The following is a 27,576-nucleotide window of genomic DNA, read 5'->3' as shown; positions in this document are numbered from 1 at the left end:
AAATGGAATGTTTAATTCAGCTGAGCTGAGATTTTGTATTTTATAGTGAAATGCTGCTTTGTGTCATTAGAAAAATAAGCATGAGGCATCAGTGTAAATAAGCTATATTCACTACTAACCTTTAACCTCTAACAATTACCACATTGAAGTATAGGCTTAATCTGATATATTCAAATCAGGTTTAAATCACTTTCTGATACATAGCCAATTCATGGGCATGTGACTGAATTGTGCTTACTGCTGCAGGTGATTTAGTTGGCATGCATAAACATACCAATGTGCACTATAGCTGCATGATATTGAAAAAAAAAATTGCTATTTTTTTCTGATATACAGTATATTCAAATATAAAGACATTTTCAGAAAGACTCACCAGAAGTCAATTGAATGATTTCCAAACAGCTGTATACTAATAGGAAAGCATTGACCACATTTACATGTTTACAAGCCAGACAGTTTCTTTTATCAATCAAGCAGTAGATGTGGAATGAAGAAATGGAGTTTGTGGATACTTTCAGTCATGTGTGGATTTGGAAAACATGACTTGCCTTTTCATTTCCAAAACAAACTGAATAATGTTTGGATTAAAAGCCGTTTTCCATCTAGTATTTCCAATTTTATGGAGCATGACGGACAAGTTCATTGGAGTGCAGTGATCAAAGTAGGTTTGGATGGTTTTGATACGAGCGCACAGCTGATTTTTATGTCAAATGTGTTCATTTTATTATTGTTGAGAGGCATACAATACAGTGCAAACAATCTTTGGCAGAAGTACAATACAAAATACTAGCCAATCACTTTGACCAGTTGCGTCAGTTTGTTCAGTCTTGCAGGGCAGTGCATTGCAGTGGAAACGGGTTCAGTTTGGGCCAGAGGACAGAGGAGGGGCTAAAGGGGTGAATTACGTTAAAATGGTTCCAGAATATGGGTAGAGGGAGGCCACAGATAAATGGTAAACTTTGCTGGCCAAGTTTTTTGGGGGATAGAAAAGAGAAAACAAGCAAATACATAACATATATAACATAGAATGAACAGAATACTGAATAATGAAGCTGTTGGACTATTCAGTAGGCCAGCAATACATTCGTCCAACACAGTTCAACCAATTCAGATTATTCTTACTTTACACATCGTGAAGGATTCCACATGCTGGCCAGATGAGAGCAAAAATACACCCATACAACCACAGCTGTCACCAACCATGAGTGGTACCAGAAGAGAGTATCAAAAATATGTGCCTGTTATTACGTCTTTGTCCTCCATTTCTTTTTTTCCCTCGTTCTTTATTCTTCTCCTCGTCTTCAACATGCTATAAGCAACATCTTTTCCCAATCTCTCAACCCACCGCACTCTCACCCATATGGCTTTGATTACAGCGTAAGTAAGGTCAGAGAGCATCACGCTCTCAAACATGACATCAGCGCTGTTCACATGCCTCCTGTTACTCTGGAGACCACAGCCAAACGTTCTCGCCATCCAAAAACAAGGCCAGCGAGAGATGGAAACTAGAGAGGGCTGCAAGTCACGTTACATATGGTTAGGACATGTGATTAAAGAAGGGAGCAAGAAAAGAGAGAAAGAAAGAAAGAAAGAAAGTGGGATGTGATCCATGAGATGTCAGGTCTCCAAACACCAACATAACCCAGGATATTTTTTTTAAACAGGAGAAATTAGAAAAGAGGGTTGAGGACAAACATTACCTGGAAAACTAGTGAGGTGTAACAGGGCAATGAGTATGAGAATAAGGTAATGGAATAAGGTAACGGTGAAACATATAAGAAGTAGGGTGATAACTGGAGACTACTAGTAGGCTACATGAACATGAACAATACCAAGCTGAAGTGACTCAAATCTGATTATTTCAAAGCTGTTTGAACAAAATCCTTTTTAAATCAGATTTTAGCTGCATTCACATTACAAGTTTTTGCACAGATAAGATTTGGCTATTTATTTGTTTCCCATTAATACTAGTAGGGATATGTTCAGACTGTCAAGGCAAATCTGATTGTTTGGCATATTTAGATTGTATCCAGATTTAATTTTGATAGTCTGCACAGCCAAAGCCACATTATAACCAGATTCGTACAGATGTGTCTTAGTCTGGACACTCTGAACACTGAAATCAGATTTTGGTGTGTCTTTGCTGTTACTTACAATGCAACGAATAAAAAAAAACACTCTCATCAAATCCAGAGTGAATAACTGCACTGATTTTAATGTGTTTTGCATACAAACGACACACCTGTGTCAAACATGAAGTAAAATATCAGATTTGGGTCACATTTACTTGCTGTGTGAACATGACCTAAGTCTACTGTATCTATTCACAAACTAATTTGTATTTGATCTAAAAACACAAACAAAAGAGACTCAAACCTAATTTAAAGATATCAGATTTGATATTCCGAATTCGTCCACATGGCTCTTAAAAAAATAGATCTGTATCACATTAAGGCACAAAATCGGGTCACTTTAGCCTGGTAATGTGAACACAAATGATTCTAACTAGAGCACACATGTTGAAGGCTTGTACTGCACTGTGTTGAGGCACTGCATGGTCAACATTCTTCTTCAGACAGTGTCAAGATAGCCTGTTTAAACAGTGAATGAAGTAACAGGCAGTGGACCATCCTTCTAAAAAACAGGCTGGAACAGAAATACTGCACTAGGAAGATGTCTGAGAACCAATGTGTGCAAAAACAGCTAAAGTTAGGGATGTCCTGATCAGGTTATTTTACCCCCAAATCCAATGTGAGTCTATTAATGTCTTTTAAGATTATTTTTTAGAATCAGAAAATACTAATCCGTTTTATTTTCTGTTTAAATAATAGATGTAGTGTTACATAATACTTAAGTAAAATACCTTTATTTTTAAATAACAGTTTATATAATGAGATACACTTGACTACTCTACAGTCAAGTCATCCTGTGATTGATATTTGTTGCTGTTTGTCAGCTACTGATCTGAAATAACTGATTTATAGTAAATAGATGTGCTATGATTTGGGTTTCTATAATGTGTGTATTATAAACTGTGTTAGGCTTCACTCTGTTCTGAACTTGCTGTTCAGTGTTTAAAAACATATAAAGGCATTTGGTTCTCCCACTGATAAAATAGATCATGTGGGTGATTTTTTTCCCTTTATATATAAATCCACACTGCAGACTCTTAACTTAAACTCCTATTTATCCTCTGAGAACTCTCCTCAGTGCTGCCGGTTGGGCAAAAATGTCTGGTAATGGCACCTTAAGGACACCAGACGGTGCTTTAAACACTGGTTTAAACAAAGACTCAAACTGTATTGGGATAAAAATAGTCAATAATTAAAACATGCCTTGATCAGATATATGATATAAGGACATCCCCAGCAAGACTGTAAGACCCTGATGTAAAACTAAAAATCTAACAGATCTACTGTATACCTCAGCTACCACACCCTCACCCTGTTTAAACCATGTATTGCATAACAGGGTAAACCAAGGAAATATAAGAAACACCTGGAAACAAGCACTTGGTGATCAGTAGACTTTTCTTCAATTACATTTTGTTTTTGTTTTTTCCCCCAGCCCCAAGATATTCACATTATCTTCACACAGAGGTCAATACAAAGGCGGGAGGGGGTGGGATGTGTAATATGCATATATTCAGTAAATGATGTAAAGCACCATAAACATTTAGTAAAAGCTGGAGTAACTCTAGTAAATCATTTTTCATATAAAATGTCTTTCGAGTAATTATAAAACCAGGAATGTGCCCCAAAGGCACATAATGTGTGTACATTACATTTTTGCATACTGTGTAAAAAAACATTGAAAAGGTACAAAATAAAACAATACTTTTGAGGCTGTATAAACTAAGCATGTGTCATTACTGTCGGGGTGAGTAGCACCATTTGTCTGGCATCTCTAACCTGAGAACGCTTTTTAGAGACCAGAGCATGGCTGATAACAGTTTCTCTGAAGGATCCATTCAGGCTTGTTTTGTGGTTTTGCGATGTAATCCTCTCCTCTTCAGTGCACGCGTTTAGGGAAGTAACTGTCAGGCCAACACCTTTTCCTTTGGTGGTCTCTAAAGGCCTCTGGTCCCTTTGTTTAGGCCTGATGGAGGAAGAGAACATCCTCTATGCATCCACCTTTTCATCCATTCATTTATTCATCCTTTCCTTTATCCCTCCATTATTGATGAGGAGGCTTCTTCAGTGCTCTTGGCAGTAAAAGCGATGCCATGCCTGGAGATATGGAAAAAACTAAAAACAAAAAACCCACAAACAGAAAATAAAATCAACAAAAAGAACACAGAGGCACCTGGATGCGGCAGGCCACATCAGCTGGGTCTCTTTCTAGGGTGCTCTTAGGGTCCTGAGGTTATACACGATGCTCCTTGCCCTGCTGATTCGATGGTTGGTTGAGGCATACAGGACAGCAAGCACCTTTCAGTGTCTCAGGGTTTGGACATAATGCTGGCGGACATCTCTCCACAAAACACGTAACCTGGGCCTCCTAATACACAGAGGAGAAAGCAGAGGAGAGAATAAGAACAGATAAAACAGTGTAAAGCCCTATTCACACAGGATTAGTTTTACTTGTTTTACAACAGGAAGTCTGTAAAACAGGACAGGAGTGAGGGTGAATGGCTTTGCTCAATAATCCAACAGTCACAGCTTGCTGAGCCCATATATCAAACCCGCAACCTTGTAATCCATGGCCTGATTATAACTACTGAGTAGTTACAGCACTGCAGTCACCTCCAAAAAAAATGTGATGACCAATATTATAACCCAATTTTAACAACAACATGCTCACAATGAGAGATGTGATGAATCTATGCTATGCAAAATGAAATGAAGAGCCTCCTTGAATGCCTCCATACTTTAAAATTCAACAAAACGTTGACTCAAGACTTGCCTGGCCGAAAAAAAGGTCACACACACACTAATCTTCTCTTCTTACCCTGATGCTCCATCAATCTGGAATAGGTTATATCTGGACTCATCAGATCACAGGATCTTTTTGCATTGTTCCTGAGTCCAATATTTATGCTCCCCGTTTTTGCAGGTTAGCCTCACTGGTGTTTTTCTTAAGGCTATGCAGTTGTTTATCCCAAATCCCAAATTCCCTCATATTGAAAGTGTTGAAATGCTCTTACTTTCACTATTAAACATATACCTGAGTTCTAGTGTTGTTGTCCACCATTTATTTCACCAAACGTGAGTGCCAATCACATTCATTCAAGCATTTTTTCTGACCACCTTACTTCCTGGGAGATAATGTTTCCTTACTGTCCTTCCCCTTTTTAATAATGTATTGGACAGTTCTTAACCCATCTGAAAAAGATTAAAATATTTTCCATGAATACAGGATGTATTTTTCCATGTGGGTTGTTTTACAAATGAGAAGCTACTCACTGCATCAGTTATGATTATATAACTTGTTGTCAGCTGAAACATTATAACCCATTTAGTAATTATCCAATGGAAGGCTCTTACCTATATGTTTAGTTAAATCCAGATGGTGATCTTTTTTGGCCAGGCAGTGTATAACCTGAGGTCATTTTTACAGCTCGATTTACAAGTTCAACTAATCCCGTCTGAATAGGGTTTATGGCATTAAAAGTATGGAGGGTAATAATGTATTCCACTGCATGCTTTTACTAAAATTCCTGAGAGGGTGGTACAAATTAGTCATTTTGTTTTTATTTTTTTATTTTTATGCAATGTAAAGCGTCTTTGAGTATCCTGAAAAGCGCTATAAAAATAAAATGTATTATTATTATTATTATTATTTTTACAGCCAAGTCAAGTCAGACAAAACAACCCCACTTGTCTTTCTGATAAGACTCACAAGGATACAATAGAAAAGTCCAGGGAGAAAAGTCAGGGAGAAAGTGATAAGGGAGAAGGTTACTAATCGCTTGGCCACCGTTTGAAAAGAATGCCACTTGGCACGTGGTTAAAGGTCTGATGAACTGAGGAAAAAACACTGAAGCATTGTTGGCAGCTATACCAGGCAGATAAATGCATGGCAGAACTAAGTGTTTTTTGGTGCCAGGTACTTACAGTGTGGGTGGCACTCATTTTCACACAACACAGATACAGTAATGAGAAAAACTGGGATACCTTAATAATTTTATTTGACTTTTTTAAGATATAGCCATTTTATCTTCATTTAAACAATGGTGGAAGATAATTTAAAATATTATTATAAATTTGCATATTGCTATCCCATGACTTTTTGCATGACGTGTTGCTGCAGGGGACATCTGGGTATAGTCCAACCCCAAAGTTGTAAGGTTTTATCTTGTGAGAGAGTTTGAACTCTGGGAAGCATGCTCATGGCAAAGTTGCGTGAATTGTTTGAGTTTGAAGGAGGCCTGATAGTGGGGGCTGGAAAAATAGGACATTCCATTTCTGAAGTTATGAAAGCATTAAACATGCCTCAATTCACTGTCATGTGTACCACAAATGCGTAATAAAAGTTATTTCCACCATTACCACCACAGTGGACAGTGCAGTGGGTGGTAATGATCATGTCCAGCTGTGTCAGGCTAGAATTATCCATGCAAACAAACTAATAATTACAACTGAAATCACATCCATATTGAATTCAGGAAGACCCCACCATATACATATACATGGGACATGGAAAAGCATGGGAGAAGATACTAGTTCTTAGCTCTTGAGATGGCAGCAGTATGTGGATGAGCATTGTCCTTTTGGAATAGTGCACTAGCTAAACTAGCTATACACTAGTGTGCATTCAAAGTGCCTGTAATGATGACTGATCTTGTATAGTATAAGATTGCAACAACAACTTGACACCAGGCCTTCTGGACAAACTGTTGATCTTGGAACTGGCCATGGTGCCTCCACATATGGATTTGCTTATTGTCTCCACTGACTCATCACTGTTGATGACCCTCTGTCATTCTGTGTCACTCCATGATAGTCTGGCACAACTACCCACCAAGTTTCATTCCTATTGTCCTACTGATTTAGTCTGTGTGCAGTGACGATGAGTGTATAATAAATAGTGATGGGAGTCACAGGGCATCTCATGATACAATATTATCATGATTTTATCATGACGTTGCCCACAATAATGATGACTATTATAATGATGAGTGCTTAAGATAAAAAAAAAAAAAAAAAAAAAAAGATATTTGGCGCAACGTATTAACTTATCACAATTGAAGACGATAGGATAAATCAAGATATCCATATTTTGGTCAGATGAATCTACCGTAGGGTTTTTCACACTATAAAGTGCACTTAAAATACTTTAATTTTTCCAAAAATTGTATGTATGAATTTTACCAGTCAGGTTGTAAAGAGCAGTAAAGCCACTCCGCTGAAGTACAGTGTTACACAGGAGTTTTAGTTTAGTTCTCCAGCAGTATTAGCATTATCCACCATTCGAACGTTCAGATGTGAGTATTATCATCCTGTAGTCTGCTAGCACTGCTGGAGCAGTATTAGCATTACCTGCTAAGCGCTAGCTTTTTGGCCATTCAGAAGTGAGTATTATCGGCCTGGTGCAGACCAATAATACTCACGTTAGCGGTTAGCTGCTAATGCTAATGTTCCAGCCTTAGTTGAAATCTGGTAATCTAAGCTTACTGTAAATAAACGCCCCCAGTGGGGAGACCTGCTGAATTAGAAGGGAATCATGCAGACACCCCTGTTCCTAACAAGTGCCTAACAAGTTAAAATGCACCTTATAATCTGCGCCCTATGTATAAAAATAGACCAGAAAATAGATGTTTATTGATATGGCCCCTTATAATCCGTTGTGCCTTATAGTGCGAAAAATACGGTACTAAATCTAACACTGGTAAAGCAGATAATACTCTACATGACTTGCTATCACCATATGGAGAATTAGTCATGTACGTACTCTGCACTCGCATGTGGTGCAGGGGTTTTTCTTCCACTTCTCTCCATCCTGCCGCTCTCTCCCGTCCTCATCAGTGCAGTCTGTCTTACTCAGACGGGCTTCAAGTCTTTTTATCTGTGGGGAAGAAAACTTCAGAGTGAGTTTCACAGCCTTGGCACCTCAGTCTGAATTAGTGCAGGTCTCAGGAACGTCTCTGGGGAAATTGAGGAACGTCTTAAAGCTCGATCAGCGTGAGGCCAAGTAGAGAAAGCTGTTTGATCTAGCAGTTATTTGTGCTTTAAACCCAAGCAGAGAGAGAGAGGGAGGCATCTGTGAACAATTTCCTTCAGAAATGACAGAGGATCATTGTAAAAGCACATCTTAACATACATGTGCTCCATTATAAGGCTTAAATAAAAATCACGCATTTGAAGTCAAGCATTTGAGTTGTTGAAGTTTAAGGCTGTGACGTGAGCTGCAGATCCATTACATCTCATACTCTGAAAATGCCTTAATTAAAGCCAGGCTTTACAAACATGGACTCGCCTACAACCCTCTGAAATTCAGCTTAAACTCTATGAAATGTGCAGTGCTATCTGATACAGAGTTTGGGTATCCTGTTTCAGTACAAACAGCACTGGTTCATGTGGTCAGCTCTCTAGAGCATTCTAGAAAATCACTGTCCTACCAAAGAGTGAAGAGTGTCTTATATTAAAGGGACTGTGTGTTCCATTTTGTTTGTATTTGGTCAATTTAGGTTTATGCAGCTTTTAGGAATGTAATTTTTTTTTATTTTTATATATAATTAAGATATACTTAATATAATATATATAATTAAGATTCACAATACAGTTTTTAAATGCTGTCAGAACATTATTTTTCTTTAAAAAAATTCTGTCTTTAAAATGTTTAATTAATAAATATCAGATTTAAAAATGTATATTTTTTGCTGTTTAAACCCTATTTTGAGATTCCACTGTCCTAATTGCATACATGTCATTATATCATTATTTTTTTGCACATGGTACCATGTTTTACATCTTTACCCTTTGAACTTGCCTTAGCTACAATGTACACAGACTGTGTAGTATAAATTATTTTTGTCCTGTTTGTATATGTTGGATAATCACCACCTCACCTCATCCCCAGTTCCCAAACACATTTTAAAAGCCAAAAGTATTGGATTGTGGAAGTTTTCCAATTTCACTTTTCTTGATATTTGCACTTTTGTGTACAATTATACACAAAAGCATACGTATGATGCCTACACTCAAAAAATCCATTGGCAAAAACTAGACAAAATATATGCAAATTAAGACAAATATATGTATATTAGGCAAAAAAATCTGCCAATGGGGTAAGAAAAATATTCTTAGCAAGATTTCTTGCAAAAAGCAATGGCAAAGTCTCGAAATTAGTGAAGTACCACCTAAATCAAGCAAAAAAAGTCACTGTTTTTGGACACAAGAATCAGAATAACTTGATTGCTGCTTGATTGTGCTTATTTTGAGTTCAAATTACTTAAAATAAGGTACAAATTCTAATTTAGAATGATTAAGATAATTATCCCTAAAATAAGCAAAATAGTCTAACACTTAAATCCTTAGTAAGACAAAAAGAGAAGAAAATAAGATTAATTGCCTTAAATTTAGAAAATGTCACTTTCTAAGATTTATGATGTCATAAAAAGTAGGTAAACACAAAGATGGTTCCAGAAATGTGGAGAAAAAAACAGACACATAAAAATGTGTTGGATAGTGTGTGTGAAGTGGTGTAACGGCAAAGTTGTCTTCACAATATAAATCCCTGCATAAAATAAGCACTGTAGATCAAAGCACCCAGCCTCACCTGCTTTCGTAAACTAGTAATAGTCTTCTGCATGTCCACGACAAAGTCCTGGAACTCATTTAGCGAGGGTTCAGTGCTCGACTTTGGTGTGAGAGTTACATTTACGATAGTCTTGTCATCTTCAAAGCTGAAAAACATAACACACAAACACAGAACATAGTAATTTAATCTAGACCAATAAATTCAATATATTACAATTCTATATTACAAGATACATTCTAAATAAGATGACTTAAATACAGGGGTTGGACAATGAAACTGAAACACCTGGTTTTAGACCACTATAAATTATTGTGGTGACGGACAGTTCTGGTGGAAACAGGAGAGTTGAGATGCACATTGAATTCTGCCGTGATTTGGGCAGCCGCGGTTTTATGTTTTTGAATACAATCCGGGTTAGCACCCGAACATACCTTTCAGACAGCTTCCTCTTACAGCGTCCACAGTTAATCCTGTTGGATGTGGTTGGTCCTTCTTGGTGGTATGCTGGCATTACCCTGGATACCGTGGCTCTTGATACTCAAGACACAAGATCATAAAGACTTGCTGTCTTGGTCACAGATGCGCCAGAAAGACGTGCACCAACAATTTGTCCTCTTTTGAACTCTGGCATGTCACCCATAATGTTGTGTGCTTTGCAATATTTGGAGCAAAACTGTGCTCTTACTCTGCTAACTGAACCTGTACACTCTGCTCTTACTGGTGCAATGTGCAATTAATGAAGATTGGCCACCAGGCTGCTCCAATTTAACCATGAAACCTCCTACACTAAAATGACAGGGGTTTCAGTTGCATTGTCAAACCCCTGTAACTTAGAGATAGAACTTAGAGATTGAGAATTAGTCTTACCTGTGACCATTCTCATGCTCCCCAGAAGGTTTCTCCTCTGAGTAGCTGTGCTCCGCTGACCTCCGGCCTCTGAAGTGGTAGGACAGGGCGTTGAACTGGCCTTTGGTGCGGCAGTCTGTGGGATTAGTGGGATTGAATTTTACTATTCACAATTAACTTCTATCAAATCCCTGCACATTTGCAAACCTTTAAATTCCATTACATGTACATTGTAAATGATGTGGAGATTACAGCATTCACATATACAGAGCTTGTGTGTGTAACCCCCCTGTCTTTTATCTGCTTGAGTGATTCGAGGGACCTGTCTCAACACAGCAGTTATGTAAGAGGCACATGAAAGAGAGTTCTGTCAGCAATAGGTCACATAGCTAGCCCTGAAAAAGGGGGAGCTCACACACACACACACACACACACACACACACACACACACACTGTGTGACAGAATTACAGAATTCAAAGTCGTCTTTGAAGAAACGCATCTGCAAACATAGAAATCCCCCTTCAACTGCCTCTATTAAAGGAGGATTTATATGTTTACACATAAATCAAGTCCTACATAATGGCAGTGATTATCTTACAATATGTGTGATTTATGTCTAAAATATGGTAAATGGTGTCACTATAGTCATACAAAGTAAGATACAGTACTGAATACTCTCTTTTTCCTCCAACACACAAAAAAAAATCTAAATCACACACAAACACACACACACTTTACGGAGTGTGTGAATGAATCACTGCTAACAGCTCATTTTCCTGACCTCTCAGCAGGGTGCATTCTGACAGGAAATACACAGTTTATTAAATGTGCCTTTTCTCATATTCATTTGTGCTGACAGCTTGAACTCAGCACAACACTCAACACTCAGAAATGATAAATAAATAGCTGAATACAGATGTTTGACATTAGAAGAAATGTATTGTAATAAAATAATACATGGAATGAATGCCAGAATTCTAATGAAACTGCAAACTATAGTTTATATTTTTCTGTCTGCAGTTCTTCATCATCAACTCAGAACAAAGACTGATCTAAACCATTAATCCAAACCAGGCTTGTCTCTAAAAAACTTATACATGCTCATTTTATTATAGGCTTATTCAACTACATTTAATTAAACACATATATATATATATATATATATATATATATATATATATATATATATATATATATATATATATATATATATATATATATATATATATTTTTTTTTTTTTTTTTTTTGCGGACACTTCTTTTCATATAAGCGATTGTATTTGACTTGCAAAAGCTGCACTTACCAGTCAGTGTGTACTAAATACTTTGCTCAATTTTAACTGGTGACTGTGTTAAAGCATACCAGTTTAATTTGTTGAACTACTTCCATTCATTAATAGTCATAAAGGCTACAAATCAAACAGCAAAGTGTAAAGTGGTCCTGTTTTTATTTGTATTTTTTTTACAAATCTTTTTTCCACAGTATCACTGTAACATTTAACCAAACTCTTCATGCTCCTAATGTCCATTTTCCCTTTTCCACAGTAAAACAGCACGAACTTGATCTGGCTGTTCAGACTGTGTTGAATTCAGTTCAATTATAACAAATGTTGTCACAGAGCAGCTTTACAGAGATACCAGTCCAAGCTAATCTCACAGCTTATTCGGTGTGGCTGTTTACAATTTATAGCATCTTATGGTTAATTTACATACTCCTTTCCCATGACTTTTGGCAAGATTACATAGAGCCATAAAATATATTGGTACCACTTTAAAATGAGACTACCTTTATAAAGGGTTCATAAATGGTTTACAGTTAGTTTATTAATGGTTAGTAATTAGGTGGTAAATGCCTTAAAAATCATTAATAATCAGTTATAACACATATACGTAGAAAGAGCAACAGTATAGATGGCTGTGGGTTCACTATTTGGCAAACAACAGGTCATTGTTGCCCTTTCTACGTATGTGTTAGAACTGATTATTAATGATTTTTAAGGCATTTACAACCTAATTAGTAACCATTAATAAACAAATTGTAAACCGATTATAAACCCTTTATAAAGGTAGTCTTATTCTAAAGTGGTACCAATATATTTTGTATGGTTCTATCTAGTACCCTTTAAATATGATTGTATATAAGACCAAAATGAGCTATTGACCCAAATCAAGTTTTTAAGTACTGTTTAAAACTATTTTGGCTAAACTTAAAGTATAAATGAATGAATGAGTGGAACTAATTTTTACTCAGATATTTACAGATCAAATTTTAGACTTTGATGTTTCTGTTAATATTCCAAATATGGTAGTATACAGACTAAACTACACAGGTACCCTTATGCCTGCATCCCTAAAGCTTTGCAGACAGAGAGATGTGTACTTCTGTGGAGGTCTCGCATGAATATAACTTCCACAGCATCTTACAGCATCACATTACAGCATAGTCTACACGGCTATAAAATCACCCAGACACATCTTCACATACTGGAAAATGAAGAAAAAAAGTGCAGAAAAATGCAGATGTGCTGAGATATGTGAAATGATAAAAAAAAGGCCACAATTGGATCTGGAGACATACCTTCACAGCAGTCCTGCCACATCCGCAGGTCAATCTTGGGCACATCATCACAGCTTCCAAAACCATGAGGGAATTCTGCCACACTGAAAACGTCCGACTGGATGCGGGTGATGTTGTCCCCGTTGTCACACAGCACCCGGGTGAGAGACGCCTGCTTCAGCTGTGTCAACTGAGCTGGGCTGAAGACGCCTGCGTTCTCATACCAGAACCTTTACATAAAAAAACACACACACAGAAACTCTAAGACTTTAAAACTTAGCAGTACTAAGTGTTAATACTACTTAGAAGTAACATTATGCAAGAATGGGTAGCCACCCTACAGGTGGGGAATACAATTTACTTGTATATTTTCTTTTAAGGCCAATTAAACATGTTGAGTTTGTGCCACAGCTTACATGTACCCCTTGCTTAGCCACATAGCTTATGCCATACCATCTACACAAGTATAAAAGCTCACAATGGTGCAGACCTCCTGCACAGTCTATGCTCTGGACTCTATACTTACTCAACACAGAAGTATAAAACAGCTTTTACATCACAGTCGTAAATACTGGTAAATTTACAGCTGGGCTTCTTATTCTTCTTATTAATAGTGATTTTCCTCTGTACTTTTGTTTATGAAGTCTTCTGTAAACAGTAGATTGTGATACCTTCACTCCTGTCCTCTGGAGGTTGTTGCTGATGTCAGTTGTTTTAGGGTTTTTCTTTACAGAACTCACAATGTTACTGTCACCAACTGCTGTTTTCTTTGGTTTAGTACACCAGTGATGACTTTCTTCTTCAGAACATTCCAAACTGTTGTTCTAGCTATGGACAATATTTGTAAAACGGTTCTGATTGATTTTCCATTTTCTCACAGCTCTCTGGTTTTCATGTTGGTTACTCCAACTCAAATCTGAAACTGGGCGCTGTTTATTGCTTGAATATTTAATGTATGAGGACACACCTGGGAGACAAAGCACACCTGACAGTCACATGTTCCAATACTTTTGCTCACACTGTGCATCAGATCCCCGGAAAAGTGCAGCATCACAAACAACAGTGAAGAAAAAAAGTGCTACATAAAATGGCTTTGAGCCATTTGTTACAAAAGCAGTCACGCCTTTAGAGTCTGTTAAGAAGTGAAGAGTTCACCTGTCACCGTCTCTGACACGCTTAAACTGGGTGGCCAGTAGACACATGAGGGTGGGCCCCAGTCTGCTTCCAGGAACAATGTCCTCCACCATCAAAGCAGGGAAAAGATCAATGTTCATGGGTGTGCCGTAGAGCCTGAAAACACGTGAAATACAAAAATGTAATATTTTATTAAAATCATCTGTACAAAATTTCAATGTATTTCTACAGCTATGAAAAGTTCAGTAGTCCAAAAGATTGCTTCTTTTGCTTTGCTCTTTAATGACAAGGCTATAAGCATTACATCCAATTATTCATCTGCATGCCTAAATTAACACACGCCAAGAACCTATAGTATCTGCAAACAGACAAAACCTGGGGTGGATATATTGGAAAACAACTTTATAACAACACTATATATTGTAATATTAAAAAATACAAGCAGTTTTTACCAGATTTCACCAGAATTCTAGGAATCTAAAATGTTACAATATTAACAATGTATTATATGCATCCAATTTTGAAGTGAAATAAAAGTTAGGGCAGATATTAAGTATCTCTGGTAGATGTGTCACTTAAAATGAGCACAGTTTTAAAAAATATATATGAATATGTAGTTATATAAAGAATATGTAATCTGACATTGTACTTCCTGTGATGTGATTATCATGCATGTGTTGAAATCACACACTGTACAGCCCTAGACAAACCCACACATAGTTAAACAGTGTTAGCAGCCAGCTTTCAACTTTCCAGGCTCCATACATCTGTTTACATTGTAAAATATTGTAACATTTTTATGATACTGACATTAAATTAACTGCTATATTAGCTATGCATAACTCTGAACTGTAAATGTGGTCCTAATATTCTAACAAGCACACTTCACTGATATGATTCTGTCTAAATGTATAGTAATTTGTGGAGAAGTCATCTACCCACCTCAGAGAGAGCATGGCCAATTGTGCTCTCTCTGACTCTGGCTGCTGATGGCAAAGCAGTATGATCTGGGTGATCCTCAGATTATAGTGTCAGCACCTTAGTCCACCATTATTGAAATAATCTGGAACTGTTTTATGTCCCCTAATAAAGTAAAGCAAGTAAAAAAAAGTGTTTTTTAGTTGTTTACCTCTGCAGTTTCTCTCGAACTGTGGGGTTCCGAATCTCATTCCTGAGGTCATCGAATGTCTGTGCGGAGGTCAGGTTGCAGAAGACTCTGTAGTCATTGTACGGGGGGATACCGTGGTCGCGACCTCTCTGGACGTTCATGGCGGCGAGATCCAGGGCCACAGCGTGAGCCATGGAGAAGAGGCGCTCGGTTAGTTCTGTGTTGAGAAGCTGTGTGGTCACTCGCATTTTTCCTGCCACACCGAACAGTCCTCGCAGCAGAGGGTCAATGCCTCCTTCGTTTACAATCCGGAACGGGGAGAAGAAGGCCTTGTGTAGGGATATGTGTCCTTGCTGGATAGGCTGGAAGTTCTCATCCAGGCGGTACAGGATGGGATTAATGAGGGTGTGTCCAAAGCGGAAGGCAGCGGTGGCGAAGGCGTTGAAGATGCCGGCGTTAACGTTGGGGTCGTAGCCGTGATAATCGCCCATTATCTTCATGCCTGCTTCGCCTAATATTTTGGGCAGCCAGTGGCTGTAGGTGATGTGCTGCATTTGGGCTCCAACTATCTTACGGGCTTCGTGGTAGATGGTGTCTCCATCCCAGTGTGGATTGAGGCGGAGAAGCTCAGCAGCTATGCGGTTGTGCTCTCGGAACCACACTGTGTGCATAGCAGTCAGGCCCAACTGCTCGTTGGCCCTGTGGTCTCCAGCTAGGAAGCAGGGTATAGGGCTTTCATTCTCATCTCTCATGCACTCAGTTGGGGGTCCGGAGGCGAAGGGCAGCAGGGGTTTCCCAGTGCGCTGGACGATGCCTTGCTTAAGCTGACCCCGGTGTCCCGCAAGGTCACGAATCTCATCTGCCTCGTGGCGCGAGCTGCCGTACACGTTGGAAGCGTCAATGTAAGACGTGAGTTGGTTCATTTGTTCTCGTGGGTACACAGAGTTCATGAGCAGCGAGGTCATGCCACTGCCACACACCGGACTAGAGCGCACGAAAAACATGCAGCGTGCCCCACCACGCCTCTGCCGGGGGTCGTTGGGAGGGAACATGATGGGAAAGCAGGGTGGATCATTAGTGCACACCGAGGTGCAAAGCTGACCGTCAGAAAAACGGGACTGACTGAGGGAAACCACGGTGGAGTCCAGATCGTGGTCCAGGAACTGACCCCACTGCATGAGCATGTGCGTGTACCGCTCATCAGGGGTGATTGTCTCAGTGCCGATCATGGTGGTGGAGACCAGGCGAGGCAGTGGCAGAGCGAAGCCGTTGTGGCGTCTGTCCGTAGCGCCGCGAGGCAGGTTGAAGCCGTTGTCGTAGACAGATTTCAGTAGGCGCTCGAAGGCGGTGAGCGAGGCGCCCCACATGGGATGCTGAAGGTTGTTGCAGGTGCCATCGTGGCTGCGGTACTTCTGGTGGAAGCAGATATCCGAGCAGTTGTTGATGCGACGGTGAGCTGTACACCCGGACAGGTTGGCGATCATGTCCAAGAAGCGTGGAGAGACCAGGTCATTGTAGCGGAAAGCTGGGGAAAGGAACATTAAAGGCACATTAAAATTTCTCAAACATAGATTACCTGTGTGTAGACATCTTGCCATTTGTCTAAAAAACAAATATAAACAATAAATACATACAAACATGTGCTGTTTACTTACTTACTTTAAAAACATCTGTGATTTTGTCTGTTTCCTGTCTTTATTTTGACCTTCTAACCAAATGAAAATGCTGTTATTCAACCTCCTGATTTCTAGAGGGGTCAAGTCCCACTTCTGATATATCAGTGTAACATCACTGTGGCAGAGTAATGAGATAAATGAGCGCAAACCAGAAACTGTTTTCTCATAAAATTGTAGCCCACCGGTGGAGAACCTTATCCATCCTCAAACCCAACATCAGGAGGGTGAACAACGTTCTGTCTTTGGAACCCCCACAACTAAACCACACCCTAACACCCACACACACATAACCCCACCAAAAAACAGCATAAGCTGGGGGGGGGAATTCTGCTTTTTTAGATATCTAGATATGCATGTATTGAATCTTATTTACTACCCAAATGGGTGAGGGAGGGGTTTAGAAATGCCTAAATGTGTCCCCCACAATCACAAAAAAATGAAAATATCAAATTTGTATTGTGATTTTTTTCCAATCTAATTGGCGTTCCAAAGAAGTTTTGTTCCAACATAAATTCCTTTACATGTAGCTCTCTTGGGATGCATAAGCTTTCTGTGTTTCCAAGCATATCCCCTACTGCAGGTACATCCCCTACTGCAGGTACATCCATTATAAATATATTGCCTCACCATGGAAGCCTCTTAAATGTACGTGCACATAGCCATGACATACTTCCCTGAATACACACGCTCTGCTACGAGCTGTATAGAAAAGATTAACTATACAACCACAACTAATGTGAACAGTCAGCTGAGGATAATGATAACACAGTCTGGAACCCCTCCCCTCGGACTACTCGCTGTTTTATTCACAGAATGGGAGGGTCTGCTCAGTAAATATTCCTAGTTCCTTCTATTTAGCCATTTGCTTGTCTATTAGGTCATGCTTGCACACTAAATAAAGCTGGGTTTTGCAATGTCCGAGAGTGAATTAATGACTAAAGTTATTACAGTCCACACAGGCTCAGTTATTTAGTGCTGACTGGTCAAAAACGCCCGGGCTTGCTCAGAGCACAGTGTGACTAGGAGAGCTCGGCTGTTGTCATAAGCAGTAAAAACAGTGAGGCCTCCCTGCAGCTCTGCAAACGCCACAGTCTCCAGTGGAGTGGCTGACCTTGCTGCCCCTCCACATATAACTACACTCTGGGTTATATTAGAGGATAAAGTTAAATCTGTTTACTTTTAACAAGCAAAGATCAAAAGTACAAGAACAAAAATGACCACAAACGTGGACAATATTAAAAAGGTCTAGACACACATACAGAGACTGAACAGAGCATAAGGAACCATGCTAAGAACTAGGCATGCATTGTGTGTTTGGTGTTCGCTCAAATAGTTTAGACCAAATAAATTATTTACCGTCTAAAGTCATATTGCAGTTTCCTCTAATGTTAGGACTAATTTAATCAGCAGTATTAAAAGGCCCCCACCTACTCTGCCTCCCCCTCATTTTCACTTCATGCCCAAGTGCTGCTGTGTACAGAGCGAAAAGGGAGTAAGGGAGAGAGTCAGCGGTAAGAGCTGCCAAACAAGTTTAAGCAAATTTTTAAACTCTATTTAAATACAATTAAATGAAATAAAGCTTTTAGCATCACCTATCTATCTCTTTACAAACTGGCGGTTTTCCAGCGCTATCTGGGATAGTAACGTTGTGGCTTAATGTTATGTATCTGCTGAGCTTGCTTACTTTTAGCATGTTCTTGTGTACCAAAAGAATGACTGCCTTTCTCTTGCCACGTTAATTAGCTAGCTAGATACATATGACTAAAGTAGCACTGCTTAGGTAAATACATGATTAGAATTAAACTGCTGAGCTTAACCTATTACATAAATAGCTGAGGTAGTCAGTTAGGTTAGCTAGCTAAAATTTGTGACTGTAATAGCATGGCTGAAGTAAACGTATAATTAGAAGGGCACTACTGAGGTAAAATTAAGACTAAAATGGCACTGCTTAGTTACTGAAGCTAGCTAAATGTATTAAGCTTTGTTTGAATGTCTGTGGAAATATTAAAAATAAATATTTTTAAACTGTAGTTTTGTACCCAATTGCATTTTTGTTTTAAAAAAATAAAGTTTTTTTTTTTTTTTTAAGTGGCAGATTTAGTGGAAAACATGCACAAAACATGTTTGGTTATCACTATTCTGTATTTAGGATTAATTTTGCCCACTTTTTGCAAAATATTTTATTCAAGTGCAAAGTCTCAAAGTACTCATGATGCTAAAAGCTAATTCTCATAAAATAATTCAATGTACTAATATGGTGTCTAGATGTTTATGTATATTTTAGGAACAGCTTTTGGTGGTGGTGTAAGGTACCTGTTCCATTGGTGTCCACCATCAGACCATGGTTGACGTGTCTCTGAATGAGCAGGAGGGTCTGCTCAAAGATCTCTCCAGCTCTGGCCTGTTCCACTGTGTAGGGGTCGCGTGGATACCGGAACAATGCCAGCAGTTCACCAGGGGTCCGGGGGGAGCTGCACAAAACAAAGTTAACAAAGTTTATCTCTTAGCTATTAATCTTTTTTTTTGGATATTAAGGCATTTGGCTGGTTAGTGTGGTGCAGTGGATAACACCACTGCCTGCCAGTGAGCTACCATGTGGGAAACTGGGGTTCAATTCCTGGTCTGGGTGACTATAAGAGTCTGTGTCCACCAACAAGAGTCCTTGGGCAAGACTCCTAACACTACACTGGTCCACCTCTGTAACAGGAATAACCTCATATGTCGCTCTGGATAAGAGTGTCAGGTAAATGCTATAAATGAAAAAATATAAAATCTTAAAAAAAAAAAAAAAGGGTGTTACCATGAGACTTCTTTTTTACACTTTTTTTAATCTACATTAATGGGCATACCAACCAATTTGATGAAAGGCATGATTAATACACAGAAATATATAGAGAACTTTAACCTTTGAAGAAACTGGATGTGGGTAAAACTGAATACCTGGAAAGCTGTACTTTAAACCACTGTGAGCATATTAATCATGACGTAATGATTAATGATGCTATTAGTCTATCATTATCATGTCTAAACTTTGGGCGTGTGCCTTTCTACTAATTCTTGTACTCACTCCAGATGCTGAAGGTTTTATACAGCACACTTAAACAAATACACACCTGTAATAATTCATATAAAGTGACAGGTCATGGGTTTTACCTGAGCGCACACAGAATGAGCAAAAGCACTGCATTACAAAAGAGTTTAACTAGATAATCTGAAGCCAAATGTGGTCTAGTGTGAGAAGTTCTAGCAGTTCATGCAGTGAAATCCCTATAGGTGGATATCAGAGGGAGACCCACAAGGAAATGAACAGTAAACTAAGCCCCCAGGCAATTATCACTAATCTGTGGATTATTAGATTAGGGCTGAAAGGAGAGAGTGAGTATTGAATTACCTTCCAGCAGAAAGCAGAGACATCACAAATTCCTCAAAGTAACGAAAAATTAGGGATTGCATCTCAAATAGAGGTGTCAATCAATAAACAGAATTCTGTGATTAATCACCAGTATTCACACATTTAAAAAATGGGCATTTAAAACAAACAAAAAATATAGGGGTGCCAATACATTAAAAAATAATAAAAAGTGATTAATCATCATGCAAATAATAATTCAAATGCTAATACTTCACTGTATTTTCTGAAGGCAGATTAGATCCTTTTTTTTTGTTATGATATCTCAGGTTATATCTCTTGGTTAAATGAGACTCTTATAATGGGCTAAGTAACAGCAATTTTAGCAACAACCAATCCAAAACTTCAATGGAGAAAATAAATGGTAGCATAGCTGCTTGACAATAGTGATATAGTAGACATAGTAGACATCACCAGGCTGTAAAAATATATGTTACCATTGACATCACTACTCTAAAGCACTATTTTTGGTTTATTATAGAATGGAACACAATATTATAGCATTCACCTATTTTAAATTAAATATTAACTAAACAAAACATCTTTAGTTGTATTATCTGTGGCCCAAAACAAGCCAAAATATATTGTCCTAAGTACTGTCCCAACACCAAACAATATAATATTTAAAATAACAGAAAAAGGGTTGTTTCTATGCAGTGATTTTTTTGCACATTCCATGCTAATAAAACTAACAATTGCATTCACATAACATAACATAACATGAGTTAGGTAAATGTGTATAATAATGCGTATAACAAATATTTAGGGTATGTACGCTGTATAATAAAGGGTATAATTAAACTTTAACTAAAGTCTTTGCACATTTGGAGAACATTTAAAAGGGATGCAACTAAGGGTTTATTATTGTCTTGTTTTTCTTGTTTATTAAAGCCTGAATTGCAAATTTCTAAATGACTTTCACATTTTTTCACAGCCCATTATATGAAAAATGACTAATAACTGTAATTATTAATTCAATCAAAATAAGCATTAAGAGACACTTAATTTGTGATGCAAATATATGTATTAAATACATATATTTACAAGTGTTGTTTAGTCTTGAAATAGTAATATAACTAGACTATAACCTCACTTTAGAATCTGAAGCACTTCTTGGAGTACTAATTACACACTAAAACTGCAATAAAAACACCTTTCACAAACCAAAATGCTTTTATTAACACAATGTAAATAAAAATTCAATAATGAATAATAAAATGCATAACAGTATTAAAGTGTTACTTGTGCATTTTTGTATATAATAATGCATGTATTCATGACTTTCACAGAACAGACGTCCAATAAGGTACCTATAAATTCCTTAAAAATATGTTTTAATGCACAGTGTATGAATAATTTAGAAATGCCTAATTGATTGTTTTATTTTATTGAACAAAAAAAAACAAGACCTTAACAACCTTTTAATTTATGTTCTGTAACCAATACAACTCTCGTCCTAGAGGAGTTCACCCCCCTCAATCAGTAAAAAAGGTTGTAAAACATGTTTCATTTATGATGTGTTAGGGTGGTACTTTAGTTGCTAAGTTCAGGAACAGCACCTGTGTTTATGCACCTCCTTACATATAACTGACTCCCTGAGTGCTCACGTGTTTCCATTACTTTGGCAGCTACTTTGGCAAATGACTTCCTTAAACAGGGCCTTAAATCACTGAAACAAAACATCAGCAGTCACTTCCTTAGAAACACAAACACTGCTGTTGATCCAACGCAGGCTGGCATGCGTCTCGAGCGACAGCGGGAACAAACCAACAGCTGATAGAATCCAAACAGTTAGTTAGGAATGGGAACATTGGTAAATGCCAGTAATCCAAAGTCCAAACGGCCCTGCTGAATACCTTTAGCATTACACCAGTGTGACGCACAGGAGCCAGAAATGTTTTTATATGCCTAGCAGTGTGATAACAGCAGAGATGTGGGCTTACCCGTCAAAGAGGTGTCTTCTGGTGGAGTCTATGGCTCTGTCTATACTGCGGATGGCTTCCTCCAGAGATGTAGAGACGTAGGAATCACCCTCTCTGCTCACCTGTGGCACTGGACAGAAAAAGAAAATCACACACACAGGCATCAGCACAATATGCAGAGTCATCTAGACCAATATAACCAATGTATAATGTCTCAGTATTGATATTTTTAAACAAACAAAAATTTTATTACCCCTACAACTGTAATCTTTAAAGAACTGTATGCATTCGTTCACTTTACCAGCTAGTGATAGTACGATCCACTTTTTTTTTTTTAGCTCTGATCTAATTCAGATATAAAACTGATATAAAACTGCCAATACAAATACCGATAAAAGGACTCTTAATTTATTATTAGTGATATGATTAAGGTTATATAATGAGGCTGAAACAGAACACACAGTCCTTTGAAGGTTATATACAAATGCATTTAATGTAAAGTCATTTATTTGACACACTTTATATACAAAAATACACAATCGTTTTCATTCAAATTAAATATTTACATTTTTATTAAATATTTTTTTAAAACTGAACAATTTAATATGTTAAATATTAAATACAGGGCTTTGGACCAATTTTGTGCAGGAGGCCTTTATTTTGACACTAGCATACTAGATTAGCTGCAATGGCTAACGGCTAACCGGTGGCGCTAACTGTATTTCCAAGCTGAATTAATCACTGTTTTTAATAACGGATTTGTTTTCTTAGTGCGGGTTAGAGCTGGTAGGATCTGTAGTTTGATATTAGATGTGGATTTTGGCTTTAGTTCACTTGAGATAGTTATTTATTACATTCACAATGACGGAATGCAGATGACGGCCCGATGCTAGCTAGGCTAATAGACTTCAGATGTTAATGGAGATGGCTAACGGCTAATGGCTAACTGGCGATGCTAACTGCATTTCCAAAATACAATAATCACTGTTTTTAACAGCAGATGGGTGTGTTTGTGCTGGTTAGTGTTTGTAGATGCTGTGGATTTATAGGATATGTGGATTATGAGTATAATTTACTCCAGAATCAGATCGGTCCCATCTCTACTACCAGCCTTAAGCTTTTATACCTCTATATTTGCACTGGTGTTTATACGGGTTTTGTTTATACTGGTACTTTAATTTCTTCTTTATTCCCCCCAATCATACCTAACTGGTTCACTCTCACTTATATATTGCACTATTGTCTTGTGTCTCTTGTCTCACATATATCTTTATATGTATCTTGTTGTACTGCACATTTAGTGTCTCTCATTTTTTTATTATTTATACACTGCCTTGCAAAAAAAGTCGCGACCTGGATTTAACTAAGCAAATGATCTCTGTCTCTGTTTCTTACTGTTTTTACATTTTCTAATGTTTCTTTATCAATGTGCTCCTGAGTTCCTCCCTTGCTCCGCCTCCTTGCCACAACTACATCATTGCTCCCAGGTGTTTCTTGTCTTTCTTGTCGTAATATTATAACACTTTGTTTAGGCTTGTCCCTTTGTTCTTCATTGTGTTTGTTTCTGGATGTTACGTCTAGTGTATTATTGTTATGGCGTATGTTTTTCCTTTTTCCTTTTCCTGTTTTTCCTTTAGTTTGTAAGTTCTGTGTTTATTTTGTCAGCTTTTCTCAGTGCTTTTGAAGTTAGATGTTCTTGTTTGGTTTTTGTGTAGTTTGCTAATGATTTTTTTTTTCAGCCCTGCTGTGCTGGCTGTTGATCTGGACACTAGTGGTGTGCCATATCGCATCATTCGCAATAATATCGCCAACATTTTTGGTATTTAATGTTCATTTTGTTGCAGTAGTGCGTTCTTGATATATTTTTTTTATTCAGTGTTTTGTCATATTGCAAAAAATTGTCGCTATTGTAAAAATACCATAAAATATCTTGATATTATTTTAAGGCCATATCGCCCAGCCCTACTGGACACTAATAAAATAATTGTGTGCTTGCATCCAGCCTCAGTGCTTTAAATGTTACACAGAAAGGAGACAGCAGAGGAAATTACAGCCGAGTCATAAGGGCAAGTGTAGTCTAGACTCCCTTATACCATATCCAGACTGAGAGCTTTAAGAATCTGATATAGAACATTTTTTCCTATTTTATTTTGGTAGGAGTGACTCTTTATGAGAGTGGAAGTCGTTTAAGTCCAACCATAACCTTAAGCTTGTTGTGACAGTATAACATTAACTGGGCCATCTAACAGAAAGCAGATCTACAGTGGGCAGTGGGCCTAAAAGCACAGATTTGTGCCAAAGTGGTTAGGGCAGTAGCAGTATAATGGATCATATGAATATATGAATGCCAGGAACCTGTAAAGAATCCATATCTACAGTAAAATATCAACTGCAAATGATAAACAAGGCAGTTAGCAGCTAATACTAAAAGAAATATTCAAAATAATAACGTCATCCTCAGAGATATCATTTCAAATATATCACACTGAGGCACCATTCCTAAGTGCTTTATTAAATCAGTTTTAGCAGGCCAAGAAACTGTCACTGAATAGAAGCTGAAGAGAGCAGGAGGTGGTGTGTCTAGTAAAGACCGGTCTCAGAAGCACACAGTCAGCTCATACTGCACCTTGAACGGTCAGCACCATGCTGGCCGAGGAGTAGCCAATAGAGTTACGAGCCACGCACTCATAACGCCCTCCGTCAGCAGTGCCTACATCATTCACCACCAGATAACCCTCAGGGTTGATGTGGAACTTCCCACTTTCTGTCACCTGAACACCGTCCTGCAGAACAGAGAGACAAGACAACTGCATCAGTTTTTAGAACAGGATAAATCACTCAATCAACAGCATGACCTTTATTTGCACTGCATCCAAGCATATTAAATAAATCAAAAAAAAAAAAATACATTAATTAACTCAAAAAAGGTTGCTAAATTATCAAATAAAATTGAATACAGTGCATGCATTACATAAAAATACATTAAGAAAATCAGGACATAACCAAAGAGGTTTAATTAACTTAAACAAGAACAACTGTAAAATGTAATATGAAAGAAGTTTTAATAAATATTAATTTTAAATAAATAAATAAAAACATAAAATCAAGGATTCGTATGTTTGCTCCAATTAGTTTTTAAAAATAACCTTGTTTTTTAACAGACTGATTAAATAAATAAATAAATAAATATAAAATCAACTCAAGGATTGGTATAATTGATCAATGGTAGTTTTTAATACTAAATGTACATTTGAACAAAATTCTGAATCATGCAAAAATAAAAGTGGAGCTCTGATGATGCTTGGACCTTGCATATAGGTACCATAGGTACATAGGTACCTTGCATATCCTGTAATGTGACTATTGTGCATTTACCCCTTCCCAAATGATATATTGTTCAGCCGGACTTTCAGTGATCACGTGACTGAATCACAGATTATGGTTATAGAGAAGAAGTTCCACCTCCTGCTGGATGACTTGTCCTTTAAGTTCTCTAAGCCAGGAGCTCTCACCTTGTTCCAGGTGATGACCGGAGTGGGCTCTCCCTGAGCGCTGCATGGAATCTGGACGTCTGTGCCAGACTCCACCTCCAAGTCCCTTGGAGCACTTGTGAAAACAGGCGTTACTGATGATTAAAAACATGTGTTAATGATTACAGCGCGCATCAGCTTCCACACACACAGCATCAGCAAGAACACACCTGCACTACACACACATGCTTCTGATGAGTTCTGTAATCAGAGTGAGGCGATGCGGGTCCAGCTGATTTACTCTGGGGTGAACTGTGTTTACATGACTGATCTTAACTAAGAAAAATTAATCCCATCTGAACTACTGTCCAGAACTTCAGCCTGTAGAGAGGAGAGATCCAAAACTAATCACACCAGCTTTAATCTGAGATTTTGGATACGACAGAAAAAACAGAGGATCATCAAAACAACAAAATAGTATTTAAAATGCAACACAACCAGATAACAACCAGATAACCAGTGTTGGGCACGTTACTTTGAAAAAGTAATTAGTTATAGTTACTCGTTACTTCTCCAAAAAAGTAACTGAGTTACTAACGGAGTTACTCCACTATAAAAGTAATTAGTTACCAGTAAAAGTAACTATCGCGTTACTTTTTATTATTCGCCCGTCAAAAAAAAGGAAATCAATTATGCATTTACTATTATTATTAGAAAAATAACAAACGAAAATGAACCCAAAAACGAATTTCAAAAAAATAAAACGAAATTTTCCACACAACCAAAAAAAATTACTAAAACTTGTAATACTGAAAAAAACGGAAAAACGCATCTGGGGATGAAATTAAACAAACCAAGCCACACTCAAAAGAAATATGTATATATAAAACAAAATAATGGACAAAAACAACAATTTATTGCCCGTTAAAATGGTATTAATATAACAGCTTCACCAAAAGAGAATAGAGCTTAGATCGGGCCCAAAAAATCCGACCCAACCCAGCCCTAGCCCGTGCACGTTCTGCCCCAGCCCTACCCAACCCGAACCATAAACTGTCATTATGAGCCCGACCCGATCCGCCCCATAAACTGTCTGTTTTCGGGCTGATTGAATGAGCGAAATATGATCACAATTATGTTAAATAACACTGTAACATAGAAGCATAGAACTATTATTTAATTTAAATAATTTTTAAGAACAGCTACACACAGTGCTGCAAGTCAAACGCGGAGGCGTTCACGTGCGCCCAGAGCTACGTGATTACATATTTCATTTTTATTATAGTTTAATTTTATTTTGTTTTTATTTTTTCTGTTAAGTAAGTTTTAATTTGTTTTTAGGGTGGGCTTGCTAGCGCGAGCGCTTTACACAAGAACTAACGGACCACGGGGTGCCGCTCGCTCGGCACAACACCTCCCGCTGTACAACTGCGTTGTACAACAGTGCTTATACATATATTAAACACAAAAATGAGGGTATTCTATCTGTAATTTCAGTTTGTTTTAGTTAGTTTTATAAACACAAAATACAGTTTGAGATAGTTATGTTTTTTCCTTTTAATTACCGTTTTTATTAGATTCAGTTAACACAAATGTTTTTCACTTTCAGTTTTCGCTATTTCGTTCGCTTTAGTGAACAATAATAATTGGTTACTTAGCTACATTGTGATTATCACAACAGAGCTTTATATAAAATAAAAATAGGAGCCCGATTTCGGGTCGGTCCTCAGGTCAGGTCGGGTTCTGGCAGA

The 27,576-nt window shown here is 37.8% G+C and overlaps 1 protein-coding gene across 1 annotated transcript in view; it reads right to left on the bottom strand.

Annotated features, from left to right (window-relative positions):
- Positions 1–698: 698 nt before the first annotated feature.
- The window catches only part of LOC103028918 (peroxidasin), an 88,309-nt gene continuing 61,431 nt past the window's right edge, over positions 699–27,576 (bottom strand). Inside the window, exons 13-23 of the mRNA XM_007257326.4 lie at positions 25,868–25,980; positions 24,982–25,138; positions 22,377–22,485; positions 19,338–19,495; positions 15,370–16,873; positions 14,262–14,396; positions 13,128–13,336; positions 10,570–10,684; positions 9,721–9,847; positions 7,894–8,007; positions 699–4,500 (exon numbers count right to left, since the gene is read on the bottom strand). Of these exons, the coding sequence (XP_007257388.3) occupies positions 4,366–4,500; positions 7,894–8,007; positions 9,721–9,847; positions 10,570–10,684; positions 13,128–13,336; positions 14,262–14,396; positions 15,370–16,873; positions 19,338–19,495; positions 22,377–22,485; positions 24,982–25,138; positions 25,868–25,980 (2,876 nt within the window). The 3' untranslated portion in view covers positions 699–4,365. The remainder of the gene's footprint in view (positions 4,501–7,893; positions 8,008–9,720; positions 9,848–10,569; positions 10,685–13,127; positions 13,337–14,261; positions 14,397–15,369; positions 16,874–19,337; positions 19,496–22,376; positions 22,486–24,981; positions 25,139–25,867; positions 25,981–27,576) is intronic.

This window comes from Astyanax mexicanus, chromosome 14, assembly GCF_023375975.1.
Source record: "Astyanax mexicanus isolate ESR-SI-001 chromosome 14, AstMex3_surface, whole genome shotgun sequence".
NCBI lineage: Eukaryota > Metazoa > Chordata > Actinopteri > Characiformes > Acestrorhamphidae > Astyanax > Astyanax mexicanus.
This window is presented reverse-complemented; position numbering and strand designations above follow the sequence as displayed.